This window comes from Cynocephalus volans, chromosome 3 (genome assembly GCF_027409185.1).
Source record: "Cynocephalus volans isolate mCynVol1 chromosome 3, mCynVol1.pri, whole genome shotgun sequence".
NCBI lineage: Eukaryota > Metazoa > Chordata > Mammalia > Dermoptera > Cynocephalidae > Cynocephalus > Cynocephalus volans.
In genome coordinates, this window is record NC_084462.1 from 1702678 (window position 1) to 1718299 (window position 15622).

A 15622-nucleotide genomic window follows, 5' to 3' on the forward strand; every position below is an offset into this window, starting at 1 on the left:
TTTATTATCAATGACTATCGTAGGTGAATGTTCATTCTTGTGCCATCTCTTTTTGTGGCATTGTTTTAACTTCTGTGGGGTAAGTAGTAGGAGAGGAATAGGTGGGTCCCATGGTAAGTGTATGTTTAACTTTATAAGTGCTAAACAGCTTCCAAAAATAGTTGTACCATTTTACACTTCCAACAATGTATGAGACTTCCGGTTGTTTCCCATGCTCACTACCATTTTGTAATTTGTCTTTTTAATATTAATAATTCTAATGTGTGTTAAAGTGGGATCTCATTATGGTTTTACTGTGAATTTCTTTGATGCAAATCTGAAGATTTTTCAACACTAATGATACTGAACACTTTTGATGTGCTTATTGACCATTGATGTATGCTCTTTTGAGTTCATGTCTTTGCTAATTTTTTAATTGCTTGGTTTTTGTCTTATTTGTAGGAGTTCTTGAAATATTCTGGATAAAAGTTATTTATCATATACATACATACGTGTGTGTGTGTGTGTGTGTGTGTGTGTGTGTGTGTGTGTGTGTGTGTGTGTGTGTGTGTGTGTGTAATTTTCTCCTAGTTTGGGCCTTGCCTATTCATTTTCGTAATGGTGGTTTGCTGAGCAGAAGCTTTTCATTTTGATGAATCCAACTTAGCAACCTTTTCTTCTATGGTTAGTGCTTTTTGTGTCCTGCCTAAAAAATCTCTGCTAACCCAAAGGTCATAAAGATATTCTGTTTTCTTTTAGAAGCTTTCTAGGTTTGGCTTTTTCATTTAGGTGTTTGGTTCATATTAAATTAATTTTTGTGTATGATGTGTGGCAGGGATCAAAGTTTGTTTTTTTCCATATGGTTATCCAGTTGTTCCAGCACTATTTGTTGAAAAGACTTTTCTTTATCTGTTGAATTGCTTTGGCATCCTTATCAAAAATTGATTGATCATATATGTGTGAGTTTATTTCTATTTAGTTCTATTGATCTGTTGGTCTTTCATTAGGCCAATATAACACTGTCTTAATAACTGTAGCTTTATAATAAGTCTTGAAATCAGATAGTACTCCAACTTGATCTTCTTCAAGATTGTTTTGACTATTCTAGGTCCCTTGCATTTCCATATACATTTTAAAATCAGCTGGTCAATTCTATAGTAAAACTTGCTGGGATTTGAATTGCTATTATGTTGAATCTATAGATCAATTAGGGGAGAACTTTAACACCAATGATTCTTCATATCTGTGAACATATCTCTCCATTTATTTAGGCCTTTAATTTCTCTCAGCAATATCTTGTGGTTTTCAGAATAGAGATTTTGCACATCTTTTCTTAAATTAGCCTTAGTATTTGATGGGTTTTGATGTTATCGTAATGGTTTTGTTTTTAAAATTTCATTAACTATTGTTTGTTGCTAGTATGTAGAAATATGATTTTTTTTTTTTTGTATATTGGCTTTTATTTTTGTGACTTTCCTAAATGCACTTATTTATCCTAGTAGTTTTTTATTTTTGTAGATTCCTTAGGGTTTTCTAAGTACACACTTATGCCATCTGTGAATAAAGGCAGTTTTACTTCTTTCTAGTTAGTTTATATGCTTTTTATATCTTTTTCTTGCCTTCTTTCAGTGACTAGGAGATTCACTATAATGCTGAACAGAAGTGGTAAAAAGTGATTTCCTTTTTTTGTTTTCAATATTATGGGAAAGTGTTAAATATTTCACCATTAAGTATGTTAGCTATAGTGTTTTGCTGCTGCTGTTGATATCCTTAACACAACGAATGGTTCTCAACTGAGGGTGATTTCCCTGCTCCCTGGGGACATCTGGCAATGTCTGGGGACATTGGTTGTCACAACTTGGGGGAGGGGTGTTGACACTGAGGACAGTGATACTGCTAAACATCGTACAGTGCACAGGACAGCCTCCTATGTGCCATCCCCTCCTCCCCCAACAAAAAAGTATTATCTAGGCAAAATTCCAGTAGCGTTGAGGTGAAGAAACTCTGCACTATGCCTTAACAGATGGAGGAAGTTCTGTTATATTTCTACTTTTTTGAGGTTTTTTTTTTTTTCATGGATATTGAACTTTGTCAAAAGGTTCTTTTCCCTAATCTATTAATGTAGTGAATTACATTAATTGGTTAATTTCTGAGATAAACCCACTTGCTCATAATGTACATGTTTTCTTCTATATTTTTATGGATTAAGTTTAGTAACACTTTGTTAAGACTTTTTTCATCTCTGGTGCGAAGGGTATTGTTTTGTAATTTTTTTTCTTGTAGTGCTCTTCAGGTTTTTGCTATCAGGGTTATGCTGGCCTCAAAAAGATAGTTGAGAAGTGCTTTCTCTTCCTTTATTACCTGAAATAGTTTGCATTGGATTGGTATTCTATCTTCTTTGAATGTTAGATAGCATTCAACAGTGAAGCCTTATAGGCCTAGAATTTTCTTTGTGGAAAGGTTTTAAATTATAAATTTAATGTTTAAACTCAGAAGTCAGGCTATTTAGATTTTATATTTCTTCTTGTGTCAGTCTTGATCATTCGTTCTTTTCAAGGAGTATGTCTATTTCCTTTAAGTTGTTGAATTTATTGATATAAATTTGACTGCAATATTTCAGGATTATTCTTTTAATGTTGGCAGGATCTGTAATGGTGCTCCCTTTTTTATTTCTGATGTTTTAAATCTGTGTTTTCTTTCTTTCTGTTCTATCAGCTGTTGAGAGGGAAGTGTTGAAATCTCCAACTACAACTAAAATGTATATGATTTTTTGGTTTTTTTTGTTGTTGTGGGTGGCCAGTACAACGATCTGAACCCTTGACTTTAGTGTTACAACACTGCACTCTAACTGAGCTAACCGGCCAGCCCATGTTTCTTTCTTAAATTCTGAAATATTTTCTTTATCTATTTTGAAACCTTGTTATGAGGTGCATGAACATTTAGATAATTCAGGCTTCCTGCTGAATTGATCCTTTTATTATTATGAAATGCTCTTCTTAATCTCTGGTATTACTTGTCTTGATTTTGTTTGATATTAATATAGCCACAATAGCTTTCTTATGATTATTTGTTTGCATGGTATATTTTTTCTATTCACTTTAAACCTACCTGTGTCCTTATACATGATATCTCTTATAAACAGGATATAGCCAAGTCTTGCATTATCTAGTCTGACAATTGCTGCCTTGTAAGTAGGGTATTTAATGTAATTATTGACATAGTTGATAACCATCTATTTGCTTTTCTTTGTCTCATCAATTCTTTGTTCCTCCTTTTCTGCCTCTTTTTTGTATTTATCATATATATTTTTTGTTTCCATTTGATCTTCTCTATTGCCTTTTTATGTATATCTCTTTATTTTCATGATTACACTAGAGCTATGCTGTCCAACACAGTGGCCACAAACAAGATGTGGCTATGAGTGCTTGAAATATAGCTAATAAGACTGAGAAAGTAAATTTTAAATTTTATTTAATTTTAATTAATGTAAATTTTTATTTTTATTTTTTGATTTTATTTATTTTTTAAAATTTTATTTTGTTAATATACAATGTGGTTGATTATTGTGGCCCATGACCGAAACCTCCCTCTCCCCTCCCTTTCCCCCTCCCTACCAACAATGTCCTTTCTGTTCGCTTGTCATATCAACTTCAAGGAATTGTAGTTGTTATGTCTTCTTCCCCCCCCAAGTTTTTGTGTGTGTGTGTGTGTGAATTTATTTATTTATTTTTAGCTCCCACCAATAAGTGAGAACATGGGGTATTTTCTTTCTCTGCCTGACTTGTTTCACTTAATATAATTCTCTCAAGGTCCATCCATGTTGTTGCAAATGGCAGTATTTCGTTCGTTTTTTATACCTGAGTAGTATTCCATTGTGTAGATGTACCACATTTTCCGTATCCACTCATCCGATGATGGACATTTGGGCTGGTTCCAACTCTTGGCTATTGTAAAGAGTGCTGCAATGAACATTGGGGAACAGGTATACCTTCGACTTGATGATTTCCATTCCTCTGGGTATATTCCCAAAAGTGGGATAGCTGGGTCCTATGGTAGATCTATCTGCAATTGTTTGAGGAACCTCCATATCATTTTCCATAGAGGCTGCACCATTTTGCAGTCTCACCAACAATGTACGAGAGTTCCTTTGTCTCCGCAACTTCGCCAGCATTTATCGTTCAGAGTCTTTTGGATTTTAGCCATCGTAACTGGGGTGAGATGGTATCTCAGTGTAGTTTTGATTTGCATTTCCCGGATGCTGAGTGATGTTAAGCATTTTTTCATCTGTCTGTTGGCCATTTGTATATCTTCCTTAGAGAAATGCCTACTAAGCTCTTTTGCCCATGTTTTAATTGGGTTGCTTGTTTTTTTCTTGTAAAGTTGTTTGGGTTCCTTATATATTCTGGATATTAATCCTTTGTCAGATGTATATTTTGCAAATATTTTCTCCCACTCTGTTGGTTGTCTTTTAACTCTGTTAATTGTTTCTTTTGCTGTGCAGAAGCTCTTTAGTTTGATATAATCCCATTTGTTTATTTTTCCTTTGGTTGCCCATGCTTTTGGGGTCGTATTCATGAAGTCTGTGTCCAGTCCTATTTCCTGAAGTGTCTCTCCTATGTTTTCTTTAAGAAGTTTATTGTTTCAGGGTGTATATTTAATTCTTTAATCCATTTTGAGTTGACTTTAGTGTATGGTGAAAGGTATGGGTCTAGTTTCATTCTCCTGCATGTTGATATCCAGTTCTCCCAGCACCATTTGCTGAAGAGGCAGTCTCTTCCCCAGTGTATAGGCTTGGTGCCTTTGTCAAAGATCAGATGGCTGTAGGTGTGTGGGTTGATTTCTGGATTCTCTATTCTATTCCATTGATCAGTGTGTCTGTTTTTATGCCAGTACCATACTATTTTGGTTATTATAGCTTTGTAGTATAGCTTAAAGTCAGGTAGTGTTATGCCTCCAGCTTTATTTTTTTTGCTCAGTGTTGTTTTGGCTATGCGTGGTCTTTTGTTATTCCATATAAATGTCTGGATAGTTCTTTCCATTTCTGAGAAAAATGTCATTGGAATTTTGATGGGGATTGCATTGAATTTGTATATCACTTTGGGTAGTATGGACATTTTCACTATGTTGATTCTTCCAATCCAAGAGCATGGGATATCTTTCCATCTTCTTGCATCCTCTCTAATTTCTCTCAGCAGTGGTTTGTAGTTCTCATTATAGAGATTTTTCACATCCTTGGTTAACTCAATTCCTAAGTATTTTATTTTTTTGGTGGCTATTGTAAATGGGCAGGCTTTCTTGATTTCTCTTTCTGCATGTTCACTATTGGAGAATAGAAATGCTACTGATTTTTGTGTGTTCATTTTGTATCCTGCTACTGTGCTGAAACCATTTATCACCTCCAAGAGTTTTTTTGTAGAGGCTTTAGGCTGTTCGAAACATAGGATCATGTCATCTGCAAACAGGGAGAGTTTGACTTCATCTTTTCCAATCTGGATGCCCTTTATTTCCTTCTCTTCTCTGATTGCTCTGGCTAGTACTTCCAACGCTATGTTGAATAGGAGTGGTGAGAACTTGTCAGTTCTTGTCTAGTTCCTGTTCTTAAAGGAAAAGTTTTCAGCTTTTCCCCATTCAGGATGATATTGGCAGTGGGTTTATCATATATGGCTTTGATTATGTTGAGATACTTTCCATCTATACCTAACTTATAGAGAGTCTTTGTCATGAATGAGGGTTGAATTTTATCAAATGCTTTTTCAGCATCTATAGAGATGATCATATGGTCCTTGTGTTTGATTTTATTAATATGGTGTATCACATTTATTGATTTGCGTATGTTGAACCAACCTTGCATCCCTGGGATGAATCCCACTTGATCGTGGTGAATAATTTTACGTATGTGTTGCTGTATTCTGTTTGCTAGTATTTTAGTGAGGATTTTTGCATCTATATTCATCAAGGATATCGGCCTGTAGTTTTCTTTTTTGGTTATATCTTTACCTGGTTTTGGTATCAGGATGATGTTTCCTTCATAGAATGAGTTTGGGAGATTTGTGTCTGTTTCAATCTTTTGGAATAGTTTGTAACGAATCGGTGTCAATTCCTCTTTGAATGTTTGGTAAAATTCTGCTGTGAATCCATCTGGTCCTGGGCTTTTCTTTGTTGGGAGCCTTCTGATAACAGCTTCAATCTCCTTTATTGTTATTGGTCTGTTCAGATTTTCTACATCTTCATGGCTCAGTTTTGGGAGCTTGTGTGTGTCCAGAAATTTATCCATTTCCTCTAGATTTTCAAATTTGTTGGCATATAGTTGTTTATAGTAGTCTCGAATGATTCCTTGTATTTCAGATGAATCAGTTGTAATATCACCTTTTTCATTTCTAATTTTTGTTATTTGAATCTTCTCTCTTCTTTTTTTGTTAGCCATGCTAATGGTTTGTCAATTTTATTTATCTTTTCTAAAAAGCAACTTTTTGATTCATTGATCTTTTGTATTGTTTTTTGGGTTTCAATTTCATTAAGTTCTGCTCTGATCTTAATGATTTCTTTCTGTCTGCTAACTTTAGGTTTGGATTGTTCTTGCTTTCTAAGTCTTTAAGGTGAAGTTAGGTTGTTCACTTGCCATCTTTCCATTCTTCTGAGGTGAGCATTTAATGCAATAAATTTCCCCCTTAATACTGCTTTTGCAGTATCCCACAGGTTTTGGTATGATGTATCATTATTTTCATTAGTTTCAATAAATTTTTTGATTTCCTGCTTGATTTCTTCTTGGAACCATATGTCATTAAGTAGAATGCTGTTTAATTTCCATGTGTTTGTATAGTTTCCAGAATTTCGTTTGTTATTTATTTCTAATTTTAACCCATTGTGGTCTGAGAAAATACATGGAATAATTCCAATTTTTATGAATTTGTTGAGACTTGATTTGTGACCTACTATGTGATCTATCCTGGAGAATGATCCATGTGCTGATGAGAAGAATGAATATTCTGAGGTTGTTGGATGGAATGTTCTGCAGATATCTGCCAAGTCCAATTGGTCTAGAGTCTTGTTTAGATCTTGTGTTTCTCTGCTGATTCTTTGCCTAGATGATCTATCCAATATTGACAGTGGGGTGTTCAGGTCCCCTGCTATTATGGTATTAGTGTCTATTTCCTTCTTTAGGTCTCATAGAGTTCGTTTTATAAATCTGGCTGCTCCAACATTGGGCGTGTACATATTTATGATTGTTATGTCTTCTTGATGGATCAGTTCTTTTATCATTAAGTAGTGTCCCTCATTGTCTCTTTTTATGGTTTTTAGTTTAAAGTCTATTTTGTCAGATATAAGAATAGCTACTCAGCTCGTTTTTCTTTTCTGTTTGCATGGTAAATCTTTTTCCATCCTTTCACTCTTAGTCTATGTGAGTCTTTATGGGTGAGGTGGGTCTCTTGAAGGCAGCATATAGTTGGTACCTCCTTTTTAATCCAGTCTGCCAGTCTGTGTCTTTTGATTGGGGAATGTAAGCCTTTTACATTAAGAGTTGTTATTGAAAAGTGTTGATTTATTCCTAGCATTTTATTGATTGTTGTTTGGTTGTCTTGGGTGTCTTTTGTTCCTTGCTTTCTAATTACTGTTTGTTTTCTGTGTTTGTTGGTTCCTTAGGTTGTAGATAGCCTTTTTGTTTGTTTGTTTTCTCTTCATGAATGCCATTTTTATTATACTAGTGGGTTTTGATTTTTCTTGGGTTTTTATGGCAGTGGTAGTTATTTTTCAGGAACCAAACCCAGTACTCCCTTGAGAATTTCTCATAAGGGTGGTCGTGTGGTGGTGAATTCCCAGTTTTTGTTTGTCTGAGAAATATACTATTTGCCCTTCATTTCGGAAGGATAGCCTTGCAGGATAGAGTATTCTTGGCTGACAATCTCTGTCTTTTACTATTTTGAATATATCATCCCATTCCTTTCTGGCTTTTAGGGTTTGTGATGAAAAGTCTGATGTTAGCCTGATTGGGGCTCCCTTATAGGTGATTTGACACTTCTCTCTTGCAGCTTTTAAGATTCTCTCTTTGTCTTTGAGTTTTGCCAATTTGACTATAACATGTCTTGGAGAAGACCTTTTTGGGTTGAGTGCGTTTGGAGATCATTGTGCTTCCTGGATCTGAAGATCTGTGATTTTTCCTATACCTGGGAAGTTTTCTGCCACTATTTTGTTGAATATGTTTTCAATGCAATCTCCCTTTTCCTCCCCTTCTGGAATACCTATGACTCGGATATTTGAGCACTTAAGGTTGTCTCATATCTCTCTCAGATTTTCTACAATGCCTTTGATTCTTTTTTTTTTTTTTTTTTTTTTTGTCTGCTTGTCTTATTTCAAACAGCCCATCTTCAAGTTCAGAGGTTCTCTCTTCAACTTCTGCAAGCTTGCTGGTTAAACTCTCTGTTGTGTTTTTTATTTTGCTGCGTAACTTCTTCAGTTTGGCAAGTTCTGCTACATTTTTTTCAGGGCATTGATTTCCTTGTACATTTCCTCTCTCAGATCCTGTATACTTTTCCTCATTTCATCATGATGTCTAGCTGAGTTTTCTTGTAACATTCAGTTTCCTTAGAATTATCACTCGAAATCCCTTGACAGTCATTTCAAGGGCTTCTTGTTCTATAGGATCTAGAGCTTGAGAGTTATTATCCTTTGGTGGTGTACTTTCTTGATTTTTCATATTTCTGGTATCTTTTCTTTGATGTTTATTCATTGTGGCAGGGGGTTTCACAGTCCACAGGTTTGACACTATTGACTGACTAAGATGTTGCTGTGGTTGCCAATTTGGTATGGCTACCTCAGTGACTGCTCAGTTGGCCACTAGTGCCTGGCATATGTGGTTGCCTCGGGTCTTGGGCCTCTTCAGGGAGCCACCTCTCTGGTCAGCTTGGACTCTGCTGGGCTGCTGGATCACGGGGCGGTACCACAGGGTGTGTGGTCTCTGCTGAGCTTCCACCTCCCATGCTGGACTTCTCCCTGTTCCGTGTGCTCTGGCCCAGGCTGCTGGGATGTGCTGAGGCACCATAGAGTGTGTGGTCTGTGCAGAGCTTCCCCTTCCCCTGCAGCATGTCTCCCTGCTCTGTGCAAACTAGGCTGGGCTTGGGATGGATCCGGGTGGTGGCGGTGAAGCCTACCTGCTGCTGGATCGTGTGGCAGTGGCCCCCCTACAGGGTGTGTGGACTCTAACGACCTTCTATCTCCCTTGCTGGACATCTCTGTGCTCTGTACGCATTGGGCCGGGCTGCTGGATTGCCCGGCAGCAGTGTGGTCCCCGTGGAGTTCCTGCCTCCCCTGCTGGATGTCTCCCTGCTCTGAGTGCACTAGGCCAGGCTGGGAATGGAGCTGCGTGCCTGCGGTGAAGCCTACCTGCTGGATCATGCAGTGGCAGCCCCACAGGGTGTGTGGTTTCTGCGAAGCCTCCGCCTCCCCTGCCGGACGTCTCCCCACTCTGTGCGCACTGGGCTGGGCTGGGAATGGAGCCGGGTGGCGGTGGTGAAGCCTACCTGCTGGGTCGTGTGACAGCGGCCCCGCAGGGCATGTGGTCTCCGTGGAGCTTCTGCCTCCCCCGCTGGACGTCTCCCCATTCCATATGCAGTTGATGTTATGTTTTTATAGTTTAAATTGGTTGATTTGTGGGAGAAAGTGACGCTAGGGACTGTCTATTCCGCCATCTTGACCAGAAGCACCAGAGTGGATTTAAAAGACTGACTCATCTCACCACCAAAATGATAACGCGGTCCGTTTCTCTGGGTTTACGTCCACCAGGGTACACCAGTTCCGCATCCTGTTCATCTTCTCCCCGCCGGGGGTCACAGCACAGAACAACCTCTCGACCCTGGGGTCCAGCTCCTACTAAATTAATGTAAATTTTAAAAAGATAGGTTATTCAGTTATTGGAAAACTTTTAGGTGCATTCAGAACAACTTGGGTATGTGAAACTACTTTTTGAATTGTACACTTTAATAAAATCTAAATCCAAATCAAGTATTTCCCTTTGGCCTCAAGAATTTCCTTTACGATTTCTCTTCTTCTTTCTTTTTTTTTTTGGTGACCTGCCAGTATGGGGATCCAAACCCTTGACTTTAGTATTGTGACATCTCATTCTAACCGTCTGAGCTAACTGGCCATTCTCCTTTTTATTACTTCTCTTGATACAGATTTGCTGGTGATGAATTCTCTCTTTATCTGAAAATATCTTCATTTCAGTTTTATTGTTTAATGATATTTTGCTGAATATGCTACTCTGGGTTGACAGAGCCTTTCTTTTAGCATTCTAAATATTTCATTCCATTTTTTTCTAACTTCCATTCTTTCTGATGAGAAGTTAGCCATCACTCGTTTTTTTTTTTTTATCATTGTACCATAGTATGCAATGTATTTTTTAAATTTTTTGATTACTTTAAACATTTTATATTTACATTTGGATTTCAGAAATTTGACCATGATGTGCCAAGGTGTGATCTTCTTTGTATCTGTTTTCCTTGGGATTTTCCAAGCTTCTGGGATCTGCAGACTGATGTTTCAAATCAAATTTAGAGAAAATTTGCCTACTATTAGAAAAACTTTTTTTCCTGCTCCAGTTCTCTCTCCTCTCCTTCTGAAACTCCAATTATATAATCTTACAGGTCACTACTACTATTTTCAGTTTTTCTCAACTTTTTTTTTCTCTCTGTACTTAACTTTGTATAACTTTCATTTAGCTGTCTTCAAGTTAACTGATTCTTTCTTATGCTGGTTCCAACCCATATTAAATCCATCTAGTGAAACTTTCATTTCACTTTTTCAGTTTTAGAATTTACAAGTGGTTTGTTCTTTTTAGAGTTTTTATATCTTTCCCAAGATAACCCCATTATCTTCACACTTTTTATTCTTCTTTTCTATTAAACTCATTACCATATTTATAATAGTTGTTTTAAAGTTCTTGTCTGCCAATATCTGGATGATCTGAGGGTTTTCTTTTTTCTCTTGGTCATTAGTTACATTTTCCTGGGTTTTGGAACCTCTTGTGATTTTAAATTTTATGCTGAACATTGTATGTAGAACAAAGGAGAAAAAGATATTATTTGTTTGTTTAGCCTCAATGAGTTCAAGCCTTTTATTCCAAAAGTCATTTAGAATGAGGGCTAATTATTTAGATTTTTCTAAGAGTTGAGTTGATCTGGGGCTGGGTGACAGTTTTAACTGAGTTTTTCTCTGCCTTCATATGGGATTGAGGAGCACTCACTTTGCCCTTGAGCCCCCAACTTTCTGCACCTTTAATCAGGGAGTAATTCTTTTGATGTTACTATTTGAGTTGGGTGGGTTAGGCTGTAGCTTCAGATGTCTTTGGTTTATCTTCATATTCAGTTTCAGTGAGGCCCATGAATCTAAGCACCATAAGACTATGCACATTTCCTCTGCTTGCTAGCCCTGTCTCCACTGCAGCTTCTGCTACTTCCTCAGCACAATTCCTATGAGTGGTATGAAGAGAACTGTTGGATCAAGCAATTTATTTGTGTGTTGGGAGCTCTTCAAGATTCCAATACCTATTGACAGCCCATACCATTATTAAATGCTTAGTTGGTTTCTTCTCATCTGTGCAAGGTCTCTCCATCTATGAAGACCTAGTCCTCCACCCACATCACCTAGATTAGGCACTTACCCCCAAATATAAAAGTGCTCACCTATGATGGGCTAATTACTCTCTGGGGATATGGTCCATTAAGGCTTTTTTGTGTCCACCACTCATCATTAACTTCATAGGAGTGTATGCTTTTTATTTAATCCATTAAAAATTGCTGCTGGGCTGGCCCTGTGGCTCACTTGGGAGACTGCAGCGCTGGGAGCGCCGAGGCCGTGGGTTCAGATCCTATATAGGGATGGCCGGTTCACTCACTGGCTGAGTGTGGTGCGGACCACACCATGCCAAGGGTTGCGATCCCCTTACCAGTAAAAAAAAAAAAAAAAAAATTGCTGCTACCATGGAAGCATGGACTTTTGTATCTTTCAACATACTAACTGGGAGAAAAATTCCACCATAGAGCTTTTAAAAAGTCCCAATGCCTGGATGCACCCAAAACCAAGTAAATCATAATCTCTGTGGGTGGAATTCAGGCATAAGTGTTTTCTAAGCCTCCCCAAATGATTAAAATATTAGGCCAATAACCACTGATTGTGGCTCAGAATGCTGTAACAGCCTCCTTTGTGAGTTGAATAACTGATTTTGAAGTCTGCCTTACTCCATTTGCAATTTATGGAAACCTTAGGACAGTCATATCTCTGAGATTATTTTCTTACCTATAAAATAGTGGATTTTAGAGTATTCCCTTTTTGGTTGTTTTTTCTGAAAATAAATGTGATGTTATTATTAATGCAGAGGTCTTAAGTTGGAAGGTCCACGAGGCTGGCATATTGCTAAGGTAGAGGGAGGAAGACCTCTTCTTGTACCTTCAAGAATGTGATTACTCACTTCTCAACACAGGTGTGGCCACTGGTGGTGGCCCAGAACCCCAGCACTAGAAAGATGATGGACGTGGTCAGCATTGAGGTCACCAGGTTGACCAGGGCCACAATGGAAGCCACCTTGATGCAGTTGTCACCTCCAGTATTGTAGGAAGAGAAAGTGATGATGGTGCCCATGCCCAGGCCCAAGGAATAGAGCACATGGCCTCCTGCCTGACGCCACAGGTCCACCGAGGCCAAGGCAGAGACCTGTGGATAGGGGTGGGCGAGAGGAGTTTGGGAGTGGGTTCAAAGGGTGGAATCACCAGAGAGCCGGCTGAAGGGCAGGCTAGGGTAGAGAGCAGAGGGACAAAGGGTAGGCTGGGGGTAGAAGGAAAGAAGATTTGGGGGAAGGAGACTCAGAGAAGACCTTGGGAGTTGAGGGAGGGAGAGAGTTTGGAGTTTTCAGCCTTACCTCTATGGTCACCATACGTCTGAGGCTGGCAAATGCACCTTCCAGGAAGAGACCTCGGATGAAGAAGCAGAGGAGGAGGATGTAGGGAAGGAATACCGAGAAAATCAGCATCTGGCCAGGTGGGTCAGAAAAAGGGAAAAGGAGTCAGGAAAAGGGAGGAGGGGAAGACAGAGGCAAGCATTGGCAGGGGACTGAAGGTCAGTAGGAGGAGAAAGATGGAGTTGAGCAGTGTTAAGGTGGCCCAGAGGTAACAAGAGGGAGCTACGGGGGTATTATTCTGGTGAGACAACACTATTGTTTGCAAAAACAAATCAATAAGCTTCCCAGGGTGAGGAGTGAAACTCCAGAAAAAGATGTCTTTTAAATGGTGGTGAAGTTACACATTTACTTCACAGGCCTTAGTTTATGACCTGTGTGTGCGTTTGGCACAGAAACTGCAAAAGTTAGAGGAGTCAGTGAGGCTGAAGATCGTGTGGAAGAATTTCACGGGGAAGGGAAAGGAAAAGAAACTCAGAAGAGACTTTGGGAGAGAGTAACATCATTAATAGGAATTTAAAAATTCTTTGCTCTAGGGTAGGTGAAATAAGGCCCTTCTCTCCCAGCGTGCTGCCACTAAACATAAGTCTACTTGTTTATGAGTGGTTTATTTCGGAGGCTGTAAACAGACGGTAAGTTGAGCCTCCAGGGATGTATGAGGTGAAAGTTGACTGCTTGCGTGACTACAGGGACCAGAAGATGCCGGTAGTTATTGCATCATTAAAATGATATCATAAACACACTGAAATAAATTTTCCATGTAAAGAGAATATTATCCAGGTGCTGAGGAGATGGATTGGAAGTATGGATTAGAACAAAATACTCTAAATAGGAAACTGGAGAGGAATTGGTGCTAAATTGCTCCTTAATGGGTTAACATACACGGTCAAAATGAAAGAAGGTGGAGGTTGCAGGGTTCAGGGCGTGAGGCTGTGGTCAGATCTGAAAGGTTGCCTATAGGTGTCCATGTGCAGTGACGTGTGGATGCAGAGCTGTGTCAACCTGAGGTACTCCTTCATGTCACGAGAGGGAGAATAGCAGTTCTTTGTGAGAGAGGAGCAGCTGATACGCTTGTCTGAGGAGAGGACAGAATCTTCCTCAGGACCCCGATGGAGATGCTGTGTGGCCACATCTGAGCTTGTCCTCTGGGTGGGTGGGAGTGTCATGGGGATTAAAAAAGAACAGTCAACAGGAAGGAGTTGGATGGTGTTGGGGAAGAGAGTCTGGAAATCTTTGGATTTGCAAAGGTGAAGCGACAGTGGGGTCAGTGCTCAGGGTGGCTTACCGACATTGAAATCTTTATCCCCGTGATCATGATTAAGAAGAGGAAGACCCAGGCTGCAAAGATGCCCAGGAGGAGGTTCGGGACGAAGGTCTCAATCCCTTCCTCAATGTGGCCTGAGGCATGCAGGGTGGTGTGGTACCAGAAGTACTGGTGAGGCACAGTCTGAAGGCAAGAGAGGTCTGCGGGGACCCGGATACTTAGGCACCACCTCACTTGGTGCCTGACCCTGTTCTTCACTTCCTCCCCTTGGGCTCTCACTCCCTGTCTCTTGCTCCTTGGTGTCCTTGCCTTCCTTGCCCCCGCTGGCCCTCTCTCTCCCTCTCCTCACCAGTGACAGTGATGTTCTTCACAAATGGGCAATAGTTCCAGGGCAGGGATTGATCAAAGGAGTTGCCCAGGTAGGAGAGGTTCCAGGATATGATGATGCTGTTATACAAGCTGATCAAGATGCACACCTGGGGGTGGATACAGTGGGCCTGAAGGGGGTGAGTAAAGACAGGGGACCTGGAGACCACAAGGGGTCAGCCAGGATGCCTCTTGGCTGGGTCCCTCACTTACCAGTATGCTAGCGTAGGCCATGCCACCCAGCCGGGGAACGAGCTGCTTCCAGACCCGGATGTTGTCCACACGCAGCCTTTGCCCTATGATCATCTCCATATACAAGAGGGGAATCCCAAACAAGAGGAGCATGAAGAAGTATATCAAGATAAAGCTGCCTGAGGAAGGAAGCCAGGAGCTGTGCTCAGGCAGCCAGGAGCCCTGGTGTCTCTCCCCCACATCCTCTAGAAGTCTAGGTACCCAACTCCAGCTCTCTCCTTCCCTAGGACCCAGGAGTCTAGGCTCCCCGCCTTAAAACTGCTTCCTTAAACTCAGAACCTAGGACCCTGGTCTTACCTCCTCCATTCCGGTGACACAGAAAAGGGAAACGCCACATGCTGCCTAGCCCAATAGAGAAGGTAACATGGATCAAGATGTTCTCGGTTTTTTTAGTCTGAGTGAAGTAGTTTTGGGTCTTTTTGGCCCAAATCTCCTTGGCCTTGAGCTTCCACGGCAGAGAATTGGAAGTTTGGAATTGTTTGGAGGACTCTTCCTCTGTGATATCAGATAATTCTTCAAAGGACTCCATGGCTTTCTTCTTACAGGCCCAATAACTCCTGAAGAAATCTGGGGGTCACCAAGAAGAGCAGACTTTAAGGGACATGTCTTAGCTACCAGACTGTAAAACTTTATGATGACAAGGGTTTTAGAGAACTGAGGGCCAGAGTTTTTTTTTTTTTAAAGTAACCATTTGTATTTATTAATTTTTTTTTTTTTGTCGATATACAATGTGGTTGATTATTGTGGCCCTTTACCAAAACCCCCCTCCCTCCTCCCTCTCCCCCCTCCCACCCAACAATGTCCTTTCTGTTTGCTTG

General features: G+C 39.8%; 1 protein-coding gene across 1 annotated transcript in view; it reads right to left on the reverse strand.

Annotated features, from left to right (window-relative positions):
• The window catches only part of LOC134371818 (orphan sodium- and chloride-dependent neurotransmitter transporter NTT5-like), a 31774-nt gene extending 16441 nt beyond the window's left edge, over positions 1 to 15333 (reverse strand). The window contains exons 1-6 of the mRNA XM_063088676.1: positions 15102 to 15333; positions 14766 to 14923; positions 14536 to 14662; positions 14208 to 14386; positions 12887 to 12997; positions 12440 to 12681 (exon numbers count right to left, since the gene is read on the reverse strand). Coding sequence (XP_062944746.1) covers positions 12440 to 12681; positions 12887 to 12997; positions 14208 to 14386; positions 14536 to 14662; positions 14766 to 14923; positions 15102 to 15333 — 1049 coding nt within the window. The remainder of the gene's footprint in view (positions 1 to 12439; positions 12682 to 12886; positions 12998 to 14207; positions 14387 to 14535; positions 14663 to 14765; positions 14924 to 15101) is intronic.
• Between the last annotated feature and the right edge of the window lie 289 nt (positions 15334 to 15622).